This window comes from Bos taurus, chromosome 20, assembly GCF_002263795.3.
Source record: "Bos taurus isolate L1 Dominette 01449 registration number 42190680 breed Hereford chromosome 20, ARS-UCD2.0, whole genome shotgun sequence".
NCBI lineage: Eukaryota > Metazoa > Chordata > Mammalia > Artiodactyla > Bovidae > Bos > Bos taurus.
The window spans coordinates 35,121,043-35,144,389 of NC_037347.1; the positions used below are offsets into that span (position 1 = coordinate 35,121,043).

At 38.2% G+C, this 23,347-nt stretch overlaps 1 protein-coding gene across 1 annotated transcript in view; it reads left to right on the forward strand.

Annotated features, from left to right (window-relative positions):
• Positions 1 to 22,995, forward strand: part of C9 (complement C9) — a 66,815-nt gene extending 43,820 nt beyond the window's left edge. The window contains 5 exon segments of the mRNA NM_001035364.2: positions 4,343 to 4,583; positions 5,777 to 5,902; positions 8,271 to 8,449; positions 17,299 to 17,527; positions 22,001 to 22,995. Coding sequence (NP_001030441.1) covers positions 4,343 to 4,583; positions 5,777 to 5,902; positions 8,271 to 8,449; positions 17,299 to 17,514 — 762 coding nt within the window. The 3' untranslated portion in view covers positions 17,515 to 17,527; positions 22,001 to 22,995.
• Positions 22,996 to 23,347: the final 352 nt, after the last annotated feature.

A 23,347-nucleotide genomic window follows, 5' to 3' on the forward strand; every position in this document is an offset into this window, starting at 1 on the left:
AAGAAGAGGTGGCAAGAATACAGAAAAGAACTATCCAAAAAAAGGCCTTAATAACCCAGATAACCATGATGGTGTTGTCACTCACCCAAGGCTGGTCATCTTGGACTGTGAAGTCAAGTAAGATTTAGGAAGCATTACTACAAAAAAGCTAGTGGAGGTGACGTAATTCCAGCTGAGCTATTTCAAGTCCTAAAAGATGTGGCTGTTAAAGTGCTGCACTCAGTATGTCAGCGAATTCAGGAAACTCAGCAGTGGCCACAGTACTGGAAAATGTCATTTTTCATTCCAATCCCAAAGAAGGACAATGCAAAAGAATGTTCAAACTACTGTAAAATTGCACTCATTTCACATGCTAGCAAGGTTATACTAAAAACCCTTCAAGCTCGGCTTCAGCAGTCCATGAACTGAGAAATTCTAGATGAACATGCTGTGTTTCAAAGAGGCAGAGGAACCAGAGATCAAATTGCCAGCATCCATTGGATCATGGAGAAAGCAAGGGAGTTCTAGAAAAATGTCTATTTCTCCTTCACTGACTATGCGAAAGCCTTTGACTGTGTAGATCACAGCAAACTGTGGGAAATTCTTATATAGTTGGAAGTAGCAGACCACCCTACCCATCTCCTGGGAAACCTGTACATGTGTCAAGCAGCAAGAGTTAGAACTCTACATGGAACAACTGACTGGTTCAAAATTGGGAAAGGAGTACAAAAAGGCTATATATTGTCACCCTGCTTATTTAACTTATATGCAGAGTACCTCATGTGAAATGCTAGGCTAGATGACTCACAAGCTGGAATTAAGATTGCTGGGAGAAATATCCACAACCTCAGATACACAGACGATACCACTGTAAGAACAGGAAGTGAAGAGGAAATAAAGAGCTTCTTGATGGGGATGAAAAACAGAGTAAAAAAGCTGGCTTGAAACTCGACATGAAAAAGCTAAGATCATGGCATCTGGTCCCATCACTGCATGGCAAGTAGAAGGGGAAAAGAAGGAGAAGTGATAGATTATCTTTCCTTGGGCTCCAAAATCACTGCAGAAGGTGACTGCAGCCATGAAATTAAAAGATGCTTGCTCCTTGGGAGGAAAACTATGACAAACTTAGACAGCATAGAAACATCATTGTGCTGACAAAGATCCATATAGTCAAAGCTATGATTTTTCCAGTAGTCATGTATGGATGTGAGAGTTCAACCATAGAGGAGGCTGAGAGCCAAAGAATTGATATTTTGGAATTGTGGTGCTGCAGATGACTCTTGAGACAGCAAGAAGATCAAACCAGTCAATCCTAAAAGAAATCAATCCTGAACATACCTTGGAAGGACAGTTAGTAAAGTTGAAGCTGCAATACTTTGGCCACCTGATGCAAAGAACCCACTCATTTCCCTGATGCTGGGAAAGACTGAGTGCAATAGGAGAAGTAGGTGGCAGAGGATGAGATGGTTAGATAGCATCCCCAACTCAATGCTCATGAATTTGAGCTAACTGTGGGAGATGGTGGAAGACAGAGGAGTCTGGTGTGCTACAATCCATGGGTCCCATAGAGTGAGACACAATTAAGCAACTGAACAACAAAATATATAGATGGTGCTTCAAGTTGTAGGCGTTGGTGAGACCACTAAAAAATTAGTGTGGTTAGAAAAGGGAAGATCAAAGACTAAACTCGAAACTTCAATAGAAACTGGTCTGGGGAACAAGGAGTGAAGGAAGAAGGTAGCCAGGGTGCCATAGAACCTAATTACTCAAAGTGTGTTCTGTGACCAGTAGAAGCAATGTCTCACTGGGAAGTTTAGGATCTCAGACCCTACAACAAACCTACTGAGTCAGAACTGCATTTTGACAAGATTCTCTAGATGTTTATATTGTATGGTTTGAGAAGCACTATCCTAGATGACAAAAAAGAAAAGAGTGATGAACTGTCAAATGTACTAATATATGCAAGAGGATATATAGACATGACCACTGGCTTTAGCATTGTGAAGATCACTGGCACCTTCAGAAGAGGTTTTGAATAAAAGAGAAGTTTTGTTGGGAGTTGAGAGGGCAGCAGCACGACTAGGTTAGATTTAAGAGAAAATGGAAAGAGAAGAATTGGAAACAACCAGACTAGAAAACTCTTTAAAGGAATTTTGCTTCTAATTGGGCTTCCCTGGTAGCTCAGCTGGTAAGGAATCCACCTGCAATGCAGGAGACTCCCGCATTCAGGTCTGAATGCAGGTTCAATTACTGGGTTGGGGAGATCTCCTGGAGAAGGTATACTGCAGTATTCTTGAGCTTCCCTGGTGGCTCAGATGGTAAAGAATCCACCCACAATGCGGGAGACCTGGGTTCAATATCTGGGTTGGGAAGATCCCCGGAAGAGAGCATTGCAGCCACTCCATAATTTTTGCCTGGAGAATCCTCATGGACAGAGGAGCCTGGTGGGCTACAGTCCATGGGGTCACTACGAGTCGGACATGACTAAGAGACTAAACACAATGAGGGCAAAGAAATGGATGGCAAGTGGTCAGACAAGTAAAACCAAGAAATTACTTTTATTCCCTTAAGATGGAAGAAACAAGGATGGATTTGGATGGGAATGATCTAAGATCTATCTCTAAAATAAGCTGAACCAAAGAATATAATGTCTTTCTGACAAGATACACCTCTCAATTTTAGCAAATGAAAAGAAATTCAAATATGTTTTGTGCGTCTTTGAGATTCTGTTAAGAATGATTATGCAATTCACCAAATGGAAAACATATAAATATGGAATAAGTTTCTTTAAGATTCTTGTTAGATACTGAGTCACCCAGCATCGGTTGAAGTTAAGTCCCACAGTGTAAACAGTTGTGCTTCTAAAACATAAAAAATTTGCTGTGATGTTCATACATACCAAGATTCACCTTTAAAAAAATCATAAAATGTTTTAAACTCCTATGCAATGAACACGTGTCCACCACAACTACAGCAGGAAAATTTTAAAAGAACCTGCCACAAAATCATGGGATCTCAATTGTGGTTTAGTTTTGCCTGGGACAGTCTATAGCATTGAATCGCATAGCTCTTTGTCACTGCCCCTGTTTCCCTTGGGAAATGTAAGCCACCATCCCTGGAAACATTTAAGTGCTGAGGTGTTTAGATTGACTTTGAAAACTACTTCTTCAAATATTGTCTGTCTTTCCCTGTTATCAAAGATTCGGAGGACTTAGGAGAAGACACAGAAAGGCCTGAGACCCAGGTTTTCAGTATCAATCTTTGCCACAGATTTGGTGAAAATAATTTGATACCTTTGTATCCCAGTTTCCTTGTATGTAAAATAAGATTGGGCTTCATATATAATGCCTACATATCCTTCCATTGTTAACATTTTAAGTCACCTTAGTGAGGTATAATTTACTTAAAATAAAATGAAAATATTTTAGCATATAGTTCCATGAGTTTTGATTGTTATATCCACCTCCTTAAACAAATGCAAAATATTTCCATCACCTCGAGAAAATTCCCTCATGCCCTTTGAATCAATCCCCTACTGCCTAGGAGGCAACCACCTAGGAGACCAGATTTCTCTGACCACAGCTTAGTTTCACCTGTTCTAGAACTTTATATAAACACAGCAGAGTCATATAGTATGTGGGCTTCCCAGGTGTCACTGGTGGTAAAGAACTCTCCTGCCAACGCAGGAGCATAAGAGACAGGTTCAATACCTCGGTTGGGAAGATCCCCTGGAGGAGGGTATGACAACCCACTGCAGTATTCTTGCCTGGAGAATCCCATGGACAGAGGAGCCTGGCGGGCTTTAGTCCATAGGGTTGCAAAGAGCTGGACATGACTGAAGCAACCATACACACACGCATACCGTATAAACTCTTTGGTGTATATTTCACTCAGGAAAATGTTATTGAGATTTATTTGTGTTGTTGCCTGTATCAGTAGTTCATTCCCTTTTATTGCTAACTAGTATTCTTTTGTGTGAATAGACTACAATTTGTCTATTAATTCTCCTGTCAGTGGACATTTGTCATTTTCCATTTTAAGCTACTCTGCCCAAAGTTGCTATAAAAGCCTCTCACAGATCTTTGTGTGAACTGCTCTTACTGATTTTATGTAGAAATGAATTTGCTGGCCATGGGAGTGTGGACTTTTTTAAGACACTGCCAAACAGTTCTCCAAAGTGATTGTACCATTTTATCCTTCCAGCAGCAATGTGTGAGAGTTCCAGTTGTGTACATCTTCATCAACACTTTTGATAGGATTTTAAGTTTCTCATTCAAATGGGTTTTCTAAATTTTTTGTGAGTTTTAAATTTGAAATAAGGGTGATAAAATTCATGTTTCTTTTCTTCTGCTCTGCAATAAAGGAAAAAATGTTTCTGCATGTAAAAGGGAAAGTTCACCTAGGAAGATTTGTGATGAGAAGTCGGGATGTCATGCTGCAAACAACTTTCTTGGATTCTATAAATACTCTGCCGACTACTTACGAAAAGGGGGAATATTTTGCATTTTTGGAAACCTATGGAACCCACTACAGTAGCTCTGGGTCTCTTGGAGGACTCTATGAACTAATATATGTTTTGGATAAGAAGTCCATGGAGCAGAAAGGTATACTGAGAAATAGAGCTCTAGCTTCCAATGTTGTTTGAATCAACCACTATTTCTAGCACTAACCTCTTCCAGTGGTTAGCACTAAAAACAGTGGTAGAGTTCTATAACCTGCTTCTTTGCAAAAATTCATTCCCTGCCTTTTGGCCTCAAAAATCCTATCAAACAGCAAGTTGACTTCCACCTCAAACAAGATAACTTGGCCATGTACTACTCATCAAGGCTACTGAGAAATGCACAAATTCGTATTGCAATATAATGTTATTTGGTGATGCTGCTTTTAGTGAAGCACTATTTACAAAGGGCTTCCCAGGTGGGGCTAGTGGTAAAGTACCCACCCGCCAATGCAGGAGACCTAAGAGATGCAGGTTCTATCCCTGGGTTGGGAATAGACCCAAGGAAGGCATGGCAACCCACTCCAGTATTCTTGTCTAGAGAATCCCAAGAACAGAGGAGCCTGGTGGGCTACAGTCCATTGGGTCACAAAGAGTTGGACCTGACTGAAGCGACTTAGCACAGTCCACAGCACTATTTACAAGGTGAAAGAAAGTACAAGAGACATCATTTATATAACCTCTTGCTTAATCTGTAGACTGGTTCAATTATATGTGTGCCAATTATCTTCAAAGTATTCTTGAGAATTGAAAAGGAAATGTCATAAAGTTTCTCCCAGAGTGGAAGGAAAAAGCAGTGGTAACAACATATACGTCTAAAGCAAGAGTGGAAAATTAGTTTTACCTCATATGATGACAGTTCTAACCATAGAGTGGTAGTTGAATTGGGTCCATATTGAGTAGGCTTCTGACCACAGTTGAAATCATAGAAAAGACTCTTATTGATCATCAACGTCTGCCGTATGTACAGAATAAAGTGTCATGTATTTAAATCATCTGCCCAAAACAGGTTCCTTAACTGTTTCATGATTCTGTACCCTCATCTGTAAAATGAGGATAAGGATAAAGCTTACCTCAAGAGGTTAATGTGAGGTTTAAGTTAGTTAATTCCACAAAATACTTAGAATGATGCTGGGCACATCATCATTCAGTACATGTTAGACATTGTCTCCTTTTTGAGTTCAGTAATAATGTCTAGGAATCTAAGTCAGTATGTTTCTTACAAAATAACAAAATTGGAATTTATTGATGATATTGACAGATATTATCGAATAATTTCCAACTAAATATATTAAACAGATATTGAACTGAGGGACGTACAGAGATGCCTCGGGTTTGATCTGGATTTGTCTCTGAAGGTTGGAGTTGAAGTTACGGGAAATTTTGATTCAAAACTTTGCTCAAAGAAGGGTATGGGTCAAACAGGTAAGTATGACTTAACTTACCAGGGTAAAAAGAAGGAAGAAATGTCCATGAGAACGGCCCTGTCACTATGAGTCTTCTTTATTGTCTCTCTTCTTTATGTAAAAACAAAGCAAAAAAATAAAAGTGTTTAAAGCTATTTTACTTTTTTTTTTTTTTTGGCTGAGCCACACCAGCTTGTAGGATCTTAGTTCTCTGGCCAGGGATCGAACGTGGGCCCTTGGTGGTAAAAGCATATAGTCCTCACCACTGGACTACCAGGAAATTCCCCAAAACTATTTTATCTTTATAGTGTTTCCCAAATGGCTATAAACACAAGTAACCTGGGGACATATATTCAATGGCTGAGCCCTGAAGTGCACAGCTCTGGTGGTGGTCACTGTAGATTTGTATATTTACCATGACAATGGTAGAATACCCACAGTAGAAAAATATCTTGAGGAAAGTTTTCTTTATTTTCCCCTAATTTTAACAAAGCTTCTGAATGGCCTAAAGGAGGTGCTGTCTGTGTCCATCAAGAGAGGAGAAGGCCAAAGCCATCTCCTTAACACCCTAATTTTCCACCTGACTCAAAATCCCTAATTCATCCTCACCCAACTGGTCAAAAAGTACAAACTTCCAGTTATAAGATAAACACATACTGTGGATGTAATATACAACATGATGACTCTAGTTAACACTGCTGTGTGATATGTTCAAAAGTTGCTAAGAGAATAGATCCTAAAAGGTCCCATCATAAGGAAAAAATCATTTTTGTAACCATACGAGGTGATGTGTGTTAACTAAACTTTGTGACAATCATTTTGTAATATATATATATGTATGTATGTCAAGTCATTATGTTGTCCACCTTAAACTTACACAGTGTTGTATGTCAATTATATCTCAATAAAACTGGGTGAAAACGGAAAAATCCCTACTCCATCCTTAACATTAAGTCAGTACATAACTTTTTAAAGAAATGTAAATTGCTTGGTATAAATATTACTTCTGTTGCTAATCATTGGCAGATTTATAATCAAGAGTGGTGCTGGAGTTCTCAATTTTTCATTCTGACCAGAAATACTTGAGAGCATTCTCAGAAATACAAATGCCTACGATTCACCTTTAAAGAGTCAGCTGATAGTGGAGAAGTAGAGGAGAGGAAAACCTAATATTTTTAAAAGCATACCAGTCACGAACATGTGGTCATGAATGGAAACTACTGCTGAAGTGAAAAGAAAGCTGACCTTGCCATCAAATGTCCTAATTTCAAAATTTGACCCTGAAGCTTACTATGTGGTCTTGGGCTCGTCACTCCACCCCTCTGAGGTTCAGTTTTCTTATCTATAAAAATAAGGAAGCATAAAAATATCATCTTGAAATTAGATTTTTAGTTCAAAAAATTCACAATTCTAAATGATTCACCCAAATCTTTTTAAAGTGGTTTGGTCTGGGAGAGACTGAGGGAGAAATATGCAAAAAAAAATGTGGTGGAAAAAACTGTGCTTTTTATTTTATTCTTTTTTCATATTCTTTGATATTTTATAATATTAGAATAGTCAATGCAAATGTATACAAAATATAAAATATAATTATGAAGGTAAGTCTTCAACAAAAAATGCATGCAATCAAGGTTCATGTTGGACTTCCCTGGTGGTCCAGTAGTTAAGAATCCACCTCCAGTGCAGGGGATATGGGTTTGATTCCTGGTCTGGGAAGACTTCACATGCTGTGGGGCGACTAAACCTATGTACCACAACTCCTGAAGCCCATGTGCTCTAGAGCCCATGCTCCGCAACAAGAGAAGCCACTGCAATCAGATGCAGTTGCAACTGGACATTAGCCTCTGCTCACCACAACTAGGGAACGCCCATACAGCAACGAAGACCCAGGGCAGCCAGAAATGAATAAATTTATTTTCTTTAATAAAAAAGTCATGTCCCCATGTGTGCCCATGCTTAGGTGATGAACTTTAAATTATTGTGTTGCATGTGTTCATCTAGTCACGTCCAACTCTTTGTGACTCCGTGGACTACAGCACAGCAGGCTTCCCTGTCCCTCACCGTCTCCTGGAGTTTGCCCAAGTTCATGTTCATTTAAATTCTTAATGTATCTTAAATATCATTCCATTTATATTTTCTTTTAAAAGATTGAAATCTATAATTGTCTACTAATAAAAATTATCCTTGGATCTCTTCTTGGCCTTTTGGCTAAAATCAAGTGTAAAAATTACCCTTGGAGATTTGGGGTGAAAAAATTACCTAAGTAATATCTATAAGTAAAATTCAATAAATGTACTAGAACTATACCTTGTGAAAGGGTTCAATAAATATTTATCAAATATCACACAACTATACACACTTTACTTATGTCTTCTTTCTCTTCTCAGAAACGAACCCAGAGGCTGACCTCTTCGATGATGTTATCACCTTCATAAGAGGAGGAACCAGAAAATACGCAACTGAACTGAAAGAGAAACTTCTCAGAGGAGCCAGAATGATCAATGTGACTGACTTTGTAAATTGGGCCGCTTCCTTAAATCATGCTCCGGTGCTCATAAGCCAAAAAGTAAGAAATACTTATTTTCAAATAGAAGATTTTGTCATTTTTCTGACTAAATGTAACTTCATCTGAAAGGCATGTGAATATCAAAGTCACTCACTCACACCCCATCCCTGAAAGCAGCATGGCATAGAAGAAAGGTGGGGAATGGGCATCAGACCCTCACAGTCTCTGTTCCTCACTAGATGTGTCATATTTTCTGACTTCTGCAATGCTGAGTTCTACAGGGCTTCATGTGTACTTTAAGACTTAGTATGATTGCTTATATAGAGACTATAGCACAGATTGGTACAAAATAGTTGCCCAGAAATTGTCAGTTCCCTTCCAACTGAGCTGGTTGTTCCTTGCCTTGAAGTGACATCATACCACCCTTTTCAACATAGGAGAATCATATTTATCAAGGGCCTGTGTGAAAAAAAAGTTCATAAGTCCTCAGAAAGTAAGACCAAGGATGAGAAATTCTCGTGGTTAGGAAATCCTTTCCTTTTTGTTTCTTGATCATAATAGTCTTCAGTTTATAAACCTTTTGGGACTTTACAGTCTGGTGCATATTCCTAAGGGGGAAAAATGGCATTATAACTATTAATAAAAAATATAACTGTCAATGTTATTTAGCCTCATCATTCTCTCCCCAAACTAACTAAAAAGGTATATGTTTTCCTTTATTGCTTATTTTCTTCCTGATATTGTTAGAAAGTATTTTTCCTACTTTCTTCTATGAAAGTGAAAAGTAAAAGTTGTAGTTGCTCAGTCCTGACTCTTTGCAGCCCCATGGACTGTAACCCACTAGTCTTCTCTGTCCATGGAATTCTCCAGGTAAGAATACTTGTGTGGCTAGCCATTCCCTTCTCCAGGGAATCTTCCCAACCCAGGAATCAAACCCAGGTCTCCTGCTTTGAAGGCGGATTCCTTACTGTCTGAGCGCTTTTTCCCTGTCAGTTTCACAATTGTCTTCCCTCGGGTCAAATTTATCTTTGATTGACCCATACTTCCATTTTATTAACTCGAGCTATAAACATGTTGACATTTTTGATAGGACTAGTTATTGGAGAATTGGGTTTCTTCATTCTTCATTACTGTCTTTAAAGGGAGTGAAACCACCAAAGCTACCTCATTTATGTGATTGAGAAACTCAGAAACTGCAAAATTATGATGGAAATCTATGAAAATCTAGCCAGTTGTAAATGTGCAAACACATCCATGAAAGACTTCAAATATTTTGTTCAAAAGCTAGGATAAAGAGAAGAAAAAAGCTAACCAAAATTAAAATCAGAAGAGTTCACTCTTATTTTGTCATATTTAAATAATATTTATACTCATTATCTTGAACTCAGTGAAATAAATCTGTCAGAAGATCTTAAACAGGAAAATAATTGGTTGAGAATTCCCTGGTGGTCTAGTAGGTTAGAACGCTGTACTCTCACTGCCAAGGGTCTACATCTGATCTCTGGTGTGGGAACTAAGATCCCACAAGCCGAGTGGCCAAACAAACAAAAGAATTGATTTAAGTAGAAGTTTACATTCAGTTCATGCATTCATTCGTGCTCAGTCATGTCTGACTCTGTGACCCTATGGACTGTAGTCCACCAGACTCCACTGTCCATGGAATTATCCAGGCAAGAATACTGCAACAAGTTGCCATTTCCTCCTCCAGGGGATCTTCCCAACCCAGGGATCAAACCTGTCTCTTGTGTCTCCTACATTGGCAGATCAAGTCTTTCCCACTGTGCTACCTGTGAAGCCCTTACATTCAGATGGACATCTAAAGTGACTTGTCTTCTCATCTCTACAAAAAAAGTTCAACTGTTCTTGTATGGATCCAAGATTGTTCTCTGAGGAGGTCTTAATAATAATTTATCATATTCTGTTACTGTTGTTGTTCAGTCACTAAGTCATGTCCAATTCTTTGCAACCCCATGGACTGCAGCATACCACGCTCCCCTGTCCTCCATTATCTCCCGGAATTTGCTCAGTTTCATGTCCATTGAGTCAGTGATGCTATCCAACCATCTCATCTTCTACCACTCGCTTCTCCTTCTACTTTCAATCTTTTCTAGCATCAGGATCTTTCCCAATGAGTTGGCTGATCACATTAGATGTCCAAAGTATTAGAGTTACAACATCAGTCCTTCCAGTGAATATTCAGGACTGATTTCCTTCAGGATTGACTGGTTTGATTTCCTTGCTCTCCAAGGGAGTTTCAAGAGTCTTGTCCAGCACCACAGTTCAAAAGCATCAATTTTTCAACACTCAGCCTTCTTTATGGTCCAGCTCTCATATCCATACATGACTGCTGGAAAAACCATAGCTTTGACTCTATGGACATTTTTTGGTAAAGTGATGTCTCTGCTTTTTAATATGCTGTCTAGGTTTGTCATAGCTTTCCTTCCAAAGAGCAAGTGTCTTTTAATTTCATGGCTGCAGTCACCATCTGCAGTGATTTTGGAGCCCGAGAAAAGAAAATCTGTCACTGCTTCCACTTTTCTCCCTTCTACTTGCCATTAAGTGACAGGACCAGATGCCATAATCTTAGTTTTTTTCATATTGAGTTTCAAGCCAGCTTTTTTACTCTCCTTTTTCACTCTCATCAAGAGACTCTTTTAATTCCTCTTCACATTCTGCCATTAGAGTGGTATCATCTGTATATCTGAGGTTGCTGATATTCCCTCTGGCAGTCTTGATTCCAGCTTGTGAGTCATCCAGTCTGGTATTTTACAACATGTACTCTGCATATAAGTTAAATAAGCAGGGTGACACTATACAGTCTTGTCATACTCCTTTACAATATTGAACCAGTCCATTGTTCCATGTCCACTTCTAACTGTTGCTTCTTGACAGGCATACGGGTTTCTCAGGAGACAGGTAAGGTGGTCTGGTACTGCCAGTTCTTTAAGAATTTTCCAGTTTGTTGTGATCCACACAAAGGCTTTACATAGTCAAAGAAGCAGAAGGAGATGTTTTTCTGGAACTCCCTTGCTTTCTACATGATCAAACAAGTGTTAGCAATTTGATCTCTGGTTCCTCTGCCTCTTTGAAATCCAACTTGCACATCTGGAAGTTCTCACTCCATGTACTACTGAAGCCTGGCTTGAAGGATTTTGAGCATAGCCTTGCTAGCATGTGAGATGAGAGCAATTGCACAGTAGTTTGAACATTTTTTTGTACTACCCTTCTTTGGGTTTGAAATGAAAACTGACCTTTTCTACTCCTGTGGCCACTGCTGTGTTTTCCAATTTTGCTGACATATTGAGTGCAGCACTTTAACAGCATCATCTTTGGGATTTTAAATAGTTCAGCTGGAATTCCATCATCTCCAATGGCTTTGTTCGTAGTAATGCTTCCTAAGGCCTACTTGACATCACACTGCAGAATGTCCTAGAGCTGCTGCTTTTTTTAAATCTCAAGTCAATAAAGTACCTGCTGAATTCTTACTACTGAATTTACTGGAATTATTCAAAGACCTTCATCAGCTCTGTCAGCTCAGTACTACTGGCTGGATGCAAAATACAGTTTATTCTATTTTTAAGGACAACTATTGACTCCCATATTTTTAGACTAGTAGGCATTTCATCTTCCTGATGGCTCAGTTGGTAAAGAATCCACCTGCAATGTGGGAGACCTGGATTCGATCCCTGGGTTGGGAAGATCCCCTGGAGAAGAGAAAAGCTACCCACTCTGGTATTCTGGCCTGGAATATTCCATGGACTGTATAGTTCATGGGGTCGCAAAGAGTCAGACATGACTGAGTGACTTTCACTTTCACTCAGGCATTGTATCTAAAATATCTGTATGTTTCTTTCTTCAAGAATTGGAAGCTTGGATTTTTCATATTAATGTTCTCCCTGAGAAAAAGTCAACCATAGTGAGTCCACCATGAAACATTTCTTAAATTCATCTTATTATAGAAGAAATTCAGAAAATAGTAAAATAATATGAACTCTTTGACTCTATATGGCTTTTAAACCTCTAAAGAGACTTGAGATAAAGCTTAATTTAATCTTGAAATAGATTCCAAGTTATTTTGCTCTTATAAATGTAAGGTCCTTTGGTTAACTGGCATTTCCATGAGATAATTGAACAATCTATAGTCATGGATTTATTCTTTGGTAATTGAAGCATTCTATTGTCTGTGTATTATGACATGTCCAACTACTGGGATGACCATAATAAAACAATTGGCCTTTCTAGTCAATTATGAAAAAAATGGAAAAACCCCTCCCTACCCATATTAAACTGATTTATATTTAATTCACTGTAGCAATCTACATCAATTATCTAGGTATTTATGTTGCAAATAGTTTCTCTTGGAGAAAACATGAGAAAGTTACATCAGTCTAAATTAAAAGCTGCTTAAATATATTGCTGAGATTTTCTAAGCAAAGCACTTGGTTTTATTTATATTTATTTTCCACACTAAAGTAACTATGACCATGCTATATTGGGTATAATACTGTGACTTTGATTACCCTTTTGTTTGTGTGTGCTTCAGCAGACCCCAGATCACTTCTTGAGGAGTGTCTTGGCCCAGCCCAAGAATTGTCCTTCAGCCCTTCTCTGAGGAGGAGATAAGCTAGGTCACCCTTCCAGTACTGGTTTTGTCATAGTCTTCAGCTTTCATGAAAATATACTATTCCCATTTCCCGCTTGCCTGAATGTTAACATAAATGGCCCTACATTTTGCCTCAATAGAATACCTGAATTTTGGTTTCTTTAGCTTATTGCCACAAACTAGTTATTAAAATGTCAGCTGAGTGAAATTACATTTAGTAAGGATTGCCTGAGAGATATAAAGTTTATGATTTCCTCTAGAGCAGTAGTAGTAGAGATGAATCAGTATAGGTAGCATATAGCATATTGACTTCCTGCAGAGTTTTATTTTTGCATTATAAAAACGAATTTATGCTTGCTTTATTTACTGAAAGGATATTAGATAATACAACATCCTCTTTATGAGAAATCATGGGAGATATTACTCTTCATTCTCAGTGTCAAGGATCATTTTGTTTCTCTTGAGAATCAAGTGAGCTTTTCTTGCATGCATGTAATTTAAAATTCAGTTGTCTTATTCAACTTGCTAGAATTTATGAGTCACTTCATGCACTGATGGGTCCTCCTGCATGACTTTTGTGCCTTTTTGTTGCTTTTGCCTTCATCTTGCCTTCGCCATGCATTCTCAATTCTCCTTTCCCTCATTTCCCTCAGCAGCTCTTATCCACCCACATATCAAGTTCTATGAAGCTCTTTCTGGAGCAACTTTAAGTAAGAATGAATTAATTGATCTACCATTTTTGTTTATCATGCAACTCTTAGAACGATGCACCAGATGTTAAAAAAACATCAGAAGAATTTTAAAGAGCTGTGGTACCAGCGTTCTACACTATAGTCATTACAGTTATAGTGACGTCATCCCTAACTCCCTTGTATAGCAGTTTAAAACAAAACACTTTTTCAACACACTACATTTGGTTCATATAGTTGCATTAAGTGGACATCAAGAAACTTAAGTGTAGTTAATATCAAACTGTGTTGTGAATTCATTGTATTTTAGCATGTCACATGATAGATTACATCTACTGAAAATTCATAAATTTTATGAATTAGCAGTAGGATTCAGATTTTCACTATGACATCTTTACTTGGGAGAAAGAAACTTCTACTGAAAATGGTAGAAAGAGAACAGTTAGCCAGTATGAGAGAACAATGAAAACTGTTTTTTTACTTAACAGAAGGCCAAAGTTCATCAAGGGGGAAAAAGTGTGGCTCTTAAAGCAAACTTCAAGAAGTGCATTTTCACTGTTTTTTGTCTTCTTTTGGGATTCTTGACTCCAGGGGTTCCTCTAAAACTATTTACCATTGCATGTCCTTCCTTTTTATCTCTTTGAACACTGTTTATGAATTTCATCCAAACTGTATTTTGGATGTGCCCCTCTAATCCTGTATCTTCAGTTATCTGGCCTTGACTTTCCTTTGAAGGGTAAAAACAAGATGGATTTCTTTTCTTGAAAATCAAAATAACGCCACCACATACTTATGCTGTTTGTGCTAATGTGGCAACACTGTTAAGAGGTTTCTTTCTTCCAATTGAATATGTCAGAGTTGGAATCTGAATCCTACGTGCTAATTCATAGAAGACTCTACTGAGGGACAGTTGTGGGGACTTTGTAGGAGTTCTTGATGTGTTCAGGATATGAGCCTATTCTAACAGTGTTACAGACGTCTTCTTTCACTGCAGGACTCTCACCCTCCAGTGGCATTCTTTTTTGTTAGTTTGTTTTTATTGGCTGTGCCATGTGGCATGTGGGGATCTTTGTTCCCCAATCAGGGATCAAACCTGCATTTCCTGCAGTAGAAGCTCAGACCACCAGGGAAGCCCCTTTTCTAGTTTTTTATTTTATTTTTTATTTACTTATTTTGGGCTGTGTCAAGTCTCAGTTGCAGCATGCAGGAACTTTCATTGTGGCATGTGGGCTTCTCTGTAACTGAGGCACAAAAGCCCCATGGCGTGTGGAATCTTAGTTCCCTGACCAGATATCCAACTCATATCTCCCACATTACCAGGGATTCTGTCAGAGTAGCTTGAGGCTTGAGGTGATTTTATTTTCTTCCAAAGAAAATACATATTTATATTTAAAAAGCTTCTGGGGTACTGACCCAGGATTATGTTTAAACTGGCTGCAGTCTTTGCCAGGGCTTCCTCAGTTCCAATTCCCGCTTACTTCTGGGGCTCTAGTCCTTGAGTCTCAACCGAAAACACAATTTGTTTACTTTTGTTGTTTCTGAATTCCAATCTTTTTCCCAGCCCAGTAACATACTGCCTTACCTCTTAGCTCCTCTTCCTGATTTAGGAAATGTATCAAGGGGACTGTTAACCCAAAAGTACTGATCTCATCTCACTGAATTTCCACCACCTCCCTGGTCTTAGCTTAGTCATTTTTTGTTATCTTGTTAGTTCTCTGGGGTCTTCAAGTGGATTTTTAAACTTCACTTTTATTTACTTGTTCAGCTTTTCTCATTGTCCTCAGAAAAAGGATTGGTTAACATTATTTAATCTATCATTACTCTTCTGCAGGAATTTGTGATATATTTTTTAATCTCATCTTTCTTGAGTCTTTAGATTCTAATTTCTTCTAAATTTTGCTATCTCATTTCAAAGTACTAAGCCACCAAAGGGTCTCATTTTCGACCCTATGGACTGTAGCCTGACAGGCTCCTCAGTCCATGGGATTCTCCAGGCAAGATTACTGGAGTGGGTTGCCATGCCCTCCTCCAGGGAATCTTCCAAATCCAGGGATTGAACCCAAGTCTCATGTCTCCTGCATTGGCAGGTGGGTTCTTTACCTCTAGTGCCACCTGGGAAGCCTATATATGGTTTATAAAGATTTATAAAACATAACTCTATATATTCGATATGTGTTATATATGTAACAGTACTGTAAGAATTTTTTTTTAATTCTGCACTATATTACTAGTCTTTTTGTCTTTACACCCTCAAATCTCAACTTCATAGTCATTTTCTCAGGAAAGCTTTTCCAAACTTCCCTGATTCAATTGTGGCAACTGTGTATCTTACTTCAGGAATTTAAGGGTACAAAATAAATCACTTTGCTTCATTTATTTAAGTATAATTAAATTTGACATTTCCACCCTTCCATGCTGCTGGAAAATTCATCCGTCATTCATTTGCTGGATGGGTTCAGGGTGGTTCTTGTTTGTCCAGATGTTTCGCTTTGGTAAATAAGGATAGGATATATAAGTATTTAGTCCATTGTGGTCACCCTGATGACCTCATGGTTCAAGTTTACAAGTTTACTTGACATCAATGGTTTCAAACGTTCCATGCCAAGATTGTGCATTGGAGACATTGACAAATCTGTAGCCTGGTCCCTGATAGCCACCTTCCCTAGGGGCCCTTCAAAGATTTCACTACTTGCCAAAACAGCTGTTAGAGATCTAGTTATGGTTCCTGCTACTTGAAGTATATGCTAACTCTATCCCCTTCCTGGACTGGAGGCAAGCTCTCCCTCAAAGGTAATAAGAAATTTGTTTTTAGAGACATTCTGGACTTGGCATCACACATAAACCTCTTCTTAGACAAGAGATCCAAAGCACTTGTCTACCTTCTGGAAAGGGGAGACAGACAAAGAGCAGCAAAAAGGATTCACAATAAATATGTCACTAAATTATCCTGCAGTATCAGTCTCCTTTCCTCAGTAATGGGCTTCCCTGGTGGCTCAGATAGTAAAGAATCCACCTGCAATGCAGAAGACCCAGGTTTGATCCATGGGTCGGGAAGACCCCCCCAGAGAAGAAAATGGCAACCCACTCCAGTATTCTTGCCTGGACAGAGGAGCCTGGCAGGCTACAGTCCATGGGGGTCACACAGAGTCGGACATGACTGAGTGACTAACACACTTTATCTCTATAATGGGATCTTCATGGTTACAGAGATCATGGCTACTTTTGATCACTAGTATAGGCTTAAAAACTAACATCATGTTGTTGTCAGTCACTCAGATGTGTCCAACTCTTTGCGACCCCATCGACCATTGCCTGTCATGCTCCTCCATCCATGGGATTTTCCAGGCAAGAATACTGGAGTGGGTTGCCATTTACTTCTCCAGGGGATCTACCCAACCAGGGATTGAACCCAGGTTTCCCGCATTGCAGGCAGGCTCTTTAACATCTGAGCCACCAGGTCTTAAAAGCTAACATTATAGCTGACAATAGTAATCATTCAATAAGCCTTTGTTGAATTAATGAATCAAAGAATAAATAATTTAGTCAAAAATATTACATAAACTAAAATATTAGTCAGTAGGAAAAGACCTAAAATTAAACATTTTTCTCTCTTGCAGCTAGTTCCGATATATGATCTGATTCCAGTGAAAATGAAAGATGCACACCTCAAGAAACAAAATTTGGAAAGAGCCATTGAGGACTACATCAATGAATTCAGTGTAAGAAAATGCCAACCGTGCCAAAATGGAGGGACTGTGGTTCTGCTGGATGGAGAATGTGTGTGTTCCTGCCCAAAAGAGTTCAAGGGAGTTGCCTGTGAAATAAAAAAATAGAAAATTTATAAAGGTGAGAACAACCTCTTAAACATCATTAAGGACAAAAATATGCATTTGGGAACTATTTAATTTGAAAGCTAGTTCTTCAGTTAATTTGCACTAAGCTTCTAGATTAGCCATATAAACAAAGGATAAAAATGGAATGAATAGTGGAAATGGACAAATCAGCCTTTATGTGTCATTTAGCACACAGTTAACCTCTACCTCTTCCTCTAAATAGAGCTATAGACAATAAATTGTAATGATCGCGTTACTTTTTTAGTTATAAAAATTTTACATAAAGGGAAAAGTTTACAGAAGTCTAACAAACATCCAGAAACTCACCATGTGAATATATGTGTGTGTATATGTAAATATATATATACAATAAATACTTCAGAACCCCTTTATAAGAAAAATAATCACAGATACAATAGAGTACTTCGTACCACATCATCTCCCTGCAAAAAGCCCAAGTTGATTCTTGTCTCCCACACAACTCAGATACAGTTACTGTCTTCTTCTTCCCGTTTTATTGATATAGAATTGATGTACAGCACTGTATGAATTTGAGTATAGCATAATTATTTGACTTACATTTCACTTACCAGATTATCACAGTAAGTTAGGTGAACACCCATCATCTCATCTATTAATACAAGATTAAAGAATTAGAAAAAAAATGTTTTCCTTATGATGAGAACTCAGGACTTTCTCCATTAACAACTTGCATATAATGTGTAGCAGTATTAATTATATTTACCATGTTGTACCTTATATCCCGAGGTCCTCCCTGTAGCTCAAAAGGTAAAGAAGCTGCCTGCAATGCAGGAGACCTGGATTCGATCCATGGGTCAGGAAGATCCCCTGGAGAAGGAAATGGAAACCCAAAGTAGTTATTTATCTTCTAATCGGAAATTTTTACCTTTTTGACCATCTTCATTCAATTTCCCCTCTTCTTATCCCCATCTTCTGGTCACCACAAATGTGATCTCTTTCCCTATGTGTTTGTTTGTTTATTTGGTTGGTTTTGAAGTGTGCTGCTGCTGCTAAGTCGCTTCAGTTGTGTCCGACTCTGTGCAACCCCATAGAGAGCAGCCCACCAGGCCCTGCCATCCCTGGGATTCTCTAGGCAAGAACACTGGAGTGGGTTGCCATTTCCTCCTCCAATGGTTTTGAAGTATAATCAACCTATAACGCTATGTTAGTTCTTGTTACACAACATAGTTATTCGATATTTCTATAAGTTTCAAAAGAATCACCATGATACGTCTAGTTATCATCAGTCACCATACAAAGATTAAATAGTTATTGACTGCATCCCTTACACTGTACATTCTGTACCCCTGACTCATGCTTTGTACTCCTTAATCTCCCTCACTTATTCCTCGCCTTCTTTTACCCTCCTCCCCTTACAGTCACTTTCATTAAGTTAGGAGTATTTCCTTCTGGTCCATATTTTTCACTTTTTCCAAATACATCTGTGCCAATGGGAAAATATCCAATGTTGTTTGGGATGGTTTTTTAATTTATATACATGGTGTTCACTGAATTTTAATTTTTTAATTTTAACTTTCCTATCCTCCCTGGTGGCTCAGATGGTAGAGTTGGCCTGCAATGCAGGAGACTCAGGTTCGATCCCTGGGTTGGGAAGATTCCCCTGGAGAAGGAAATGTCAACCACTCCAGTATTCTTGCCTGGAGAATCCCATGGAAAGAGAAGTCTGGAGGGCTCCAGATGAAGAAAACTGAGATTCTTCACTTTTTACAGCTAATCATCTGAAATTATATTTCAATATTTTGCTTTCTTCAAGGAGGAACGACTTTAGCCATCTTTCTAAAACTGAGGATTTACTAGGTCTTTCATTCTGGTAGAATTAATTAGAATCCTAATAGATAAGTAAGATTTAGCTCAACTGTTAATTATCACAAGATTAGCTAGTTGGATTAATTTCTTTTGAAAATCATAACTTACTTTTTTATTGAACAAGCAGTTTCCTACAACAAAATGTCTGAAACAATTATTCAGTTTCCTCAAAGATTTCACGGCCTCAAGTTTATCATTCAACCATACTTTCAACCATACTTTCAACCAAGGTCCATCTAGTCAAAGCTACGGTTTTTCCAGTAGTCATGTATGGATGCGAGAGTTGGACTATAAAGAAAGCTGAGCACCAAAGAATTGATGCTTTTGAACTGTGGTGTTGGAGAAGACTCTTGAGAATCCCTTGGACTACAGGGAGAACCCACCAGTCCATCCTAAAGGAAATCAGTCCTGAATATTCATTGGAAGGACTGATGCTGAAGTTGAAACTCCAATACTTTTGGCCACCTGAATGCAAAGAACTGACTCATTTGAAAAGATCCTGATGATGGGAAAGATTGAAAGTGGGAGGAGAAGGGGATGAAAGAGGATAAGATAGTTGGATGGCATCACTGACTCAATAGACATGAGTTTGAGTAAGCTCCGAGTGTTGGTGATGGACAGGGAGGCTGGCGTGCTGCAGTCCATGGAGTCACAAAGAGTCGGACACGACTGAACTGACAGAAATTTTTTTTTGTATTTACAAAGAAAATTTTAAAATTGTCATATTACAAGTGTCTTTTGCCCTTCTTAGCAAACACAGAAACTCAGGAATATGCTAACAATATACATGTTAATATTTCTCAGAAATTTTAGTATAACTGATTTACCCTATATACTAACTCTGTCTCTCACCTATCTAAAGTGTCAATCCTATGTTCTGTATTCCAAGCAGCATTTGTAGCAAAAAATTCATACTCAGGACCTCTGTTTTCTACCTGTTTCTCTATATGTGGAATATTCTTCAGCTTTCTGTAATTTCTTCAGCTCCGTCTTCTAATTTTTCAGTTATTTTTTTTTCAGCTGCATATAGACTATATCCTATAACCAATGAGCATTTTCTCAAATTTATTTTCATTATAAACTAATTATAATTAATTATAAATAAATTTAATTTCTATTTGTTTGTTTGTTTGTTTGTTTGTTTTAAGTCTGTTTTTTTCTTTCCTGGCCTACTGGATGTTTCCCATTTCTATTTCTTTGAACATGCTGGAGGTGGTTTAGTCTCTAAGTTGTGTCCAACTCTTGTGACCCCATAGCCTGCCAGGCTCCTCTGTCCATGGGATTTTCCAAGAATACTGGAGTGGGTTGTCATTTCATTCTCCAGAGGATCTTCCCGACCCAGGGCTCAAACCTGGATCTCCTGCATTGCAAGCAGAATCTTTACCTACTGAGCTATCAGGGAAGCCCTTTGAACATGCTAAACATGTTCACATAAAAGTCTCTCTCAGATTGACCTAGGATATATAGTTTCTACACGTACTCATTCTCATGGCATTTTTTTCTTCCTTGAGTATTAATAGTTTTTTGTATCTCAGGCCTAGTCTTCAGTGAAATTTGTTTCCTGTGGGAACCTTGTATATTCTGGCTAGAGATGGTAATCCTAGGGTTGTTTGTCTCTCAGGATATCCTGTTGTTTTTATCACTTTGCGCCAGTTTTTCATGTAAATTTCTTGATTTGGATTCTACATTTTGTATTCATGGACAATGACAATCAAGGTCCCTCCTCCTATATATATCACATGCTTGAAAACACTGGTGTCTTCTGGCTGACTTTTCACACCTGACCATGAGTTCCTCACTGAGACTCTAGACCACAGGGAAACCTTTCTTGCTGACTCTTTCCTTCATGGAAGCGCTTCTCGGCATCCAGTTTTCCACAGAACGTTCCGTTCCACATTTCCACATACACTGGACTGACCCCCACCATGAGGCTGAAAACCTTAGGACGTCATCTTTCTTTTTGCATACTATTTTCTTAGGGTGGAAGACTCTGCAACTTTATCCTCCTTAAACTAATCCAACCTCCCTCTCCTTGTGTGTTTCTACTTCTCCCAGACCAATGGCTCTCAATCTAGTTGTTAATTGTATCAATATTAACCTGATATTAACCTATTAGCTTTTTTAAAGGGCAAAATAGAAATATAACAAAACAGATATCCACCCCCAAACCAATTAAACTGGAACCTGTGTGGTGGATCCTGGGTTGCCATGGTTCTTTTTTTCTTCTTTCTCTCCCTCTCTACCTTTGCTTTTCTTTCTCTCTTCTTTTAAATCCTCTGGTTATTCTAATCTATTTAGCCAAGGTTAAAAACCTCTATTCTGGACCCAGGTCAATTAACACCTCTGATGAAATCTCCTCCAGCATCTCCAGGCATCCGTTCTCTATCTATGTGCTGAGCACGTCCCCCCTGCTCTTTTAGCACTAATCACATTTACTCTCCCAACACCAGATGAACATCCCCTCTAGTTTGGAAATGCATCTTATATCTTAAACCTCACTGTCTTCCCAGCACCTGAACAGTATCTGGTATATCATAGTTCAACAGGATAAAAGGATGAGTAAATGGATGGGTGGATTGACCCAACACTGAAGCTCTATTAATCATTAAGATTTGATAATTCTTTTGTTTTTCTCTAGGATTGCAGTTGAAAAAAAAAGTAGAGTTGTTGGTTTCCCTGGGATCATATGGAAAGAAAAACACCAGCACCTTCCAGAGATAGTTCTTGCTGCCAAATGAAAAGCAACATGCTTCATGAAAATCCTACCAACCTCTGAAGTCTCTCTCTTAAATCCACAATGCTTCTTTTTCTCCTTCAATTCCCATGATGTTTCCATTTGTTATTCCCTAATGAGGAGAGTCAGCAGTGAGGTACGCCAGGACTTCTTTCCCACACAGCTAATGCCAATCTCTGGCTAGCAAAACAAAATTGAATTAAAAAGAGAATGTTGATTTAAAAGACTTTAAAGTAATTGTCACAGTTCTTCATATGATGAGTATGTTCCGCCAGTTCCATTACCATGAGTCTGAACCATGCAATTTTGCTCTTGTTTACATTCCTGTGTCTTGTTCAGTCATTTGTGAATACGAGCACGCATTCATTCTGCAAATACTTGCTGAACACCTACCACAAGCACCGAACTCTGCTTTTTAAGTCTTAGCTTTGTGATTTAACTCTACACCTCCAGAGGAAAACATGTATTTGTAACCAAAAACCATTAACTTAAATCATATGAAATTGTCTCTATTCAGTCATATTTTACCAAAAACAAAACAAAACCCAGGAATTTCATATGGCCAAACTTAATATGTAGCCTTACATAATTCTATGTAAGATAAGTCAACCTATATAATAAGCTAATCAACAGAGCTGATTGTACACTTTTATTCATTAGATAGCATGGTGCTTAAGATCTGAGAGTTTTTGAAAAGGTCTGACAATCCTTAAATAAAAAGAAAGAGGAGAAGAAGGAAAAGGAGGAGCAGAAGGAGAAAAAAAGAAGAGGGCTCAAACTACAAGGGAAAAATGCAAACTCAAAATTGATAAATTTTTAATTAAATGTCAATAATTAAATGTCAATTTAATTACTAAAATGCTAATTTATAATTAATAAATAAATTTAATTAAATTCAATTCTCATGTCTTCACTAATTTTTATTCTTTTTATTAATAAACTTTTCACACTTTTGTAAATAAATTTAAGTTCGTTTTTCTCACTTAACAATTTTCAAGAATGTACATGATTGTTGAGAGATCACAATACAAATAATTTTAAAAGCAAATTTTTTCACTGCTTCATTTATTGTTTAATTGGAGGATAATCAACACAATGTTGTGTTCATTTCTGCCATACATTGACATGAATCAGCCATTGATATACATACGCCCCTTCCCTCTTGAACCTCCCTCCCACCCCTCTAGGTTGTCACACAGCACCAAATTGAGCTCCCTGCATTATATAGCAAATTCCCACTGACTATCTATT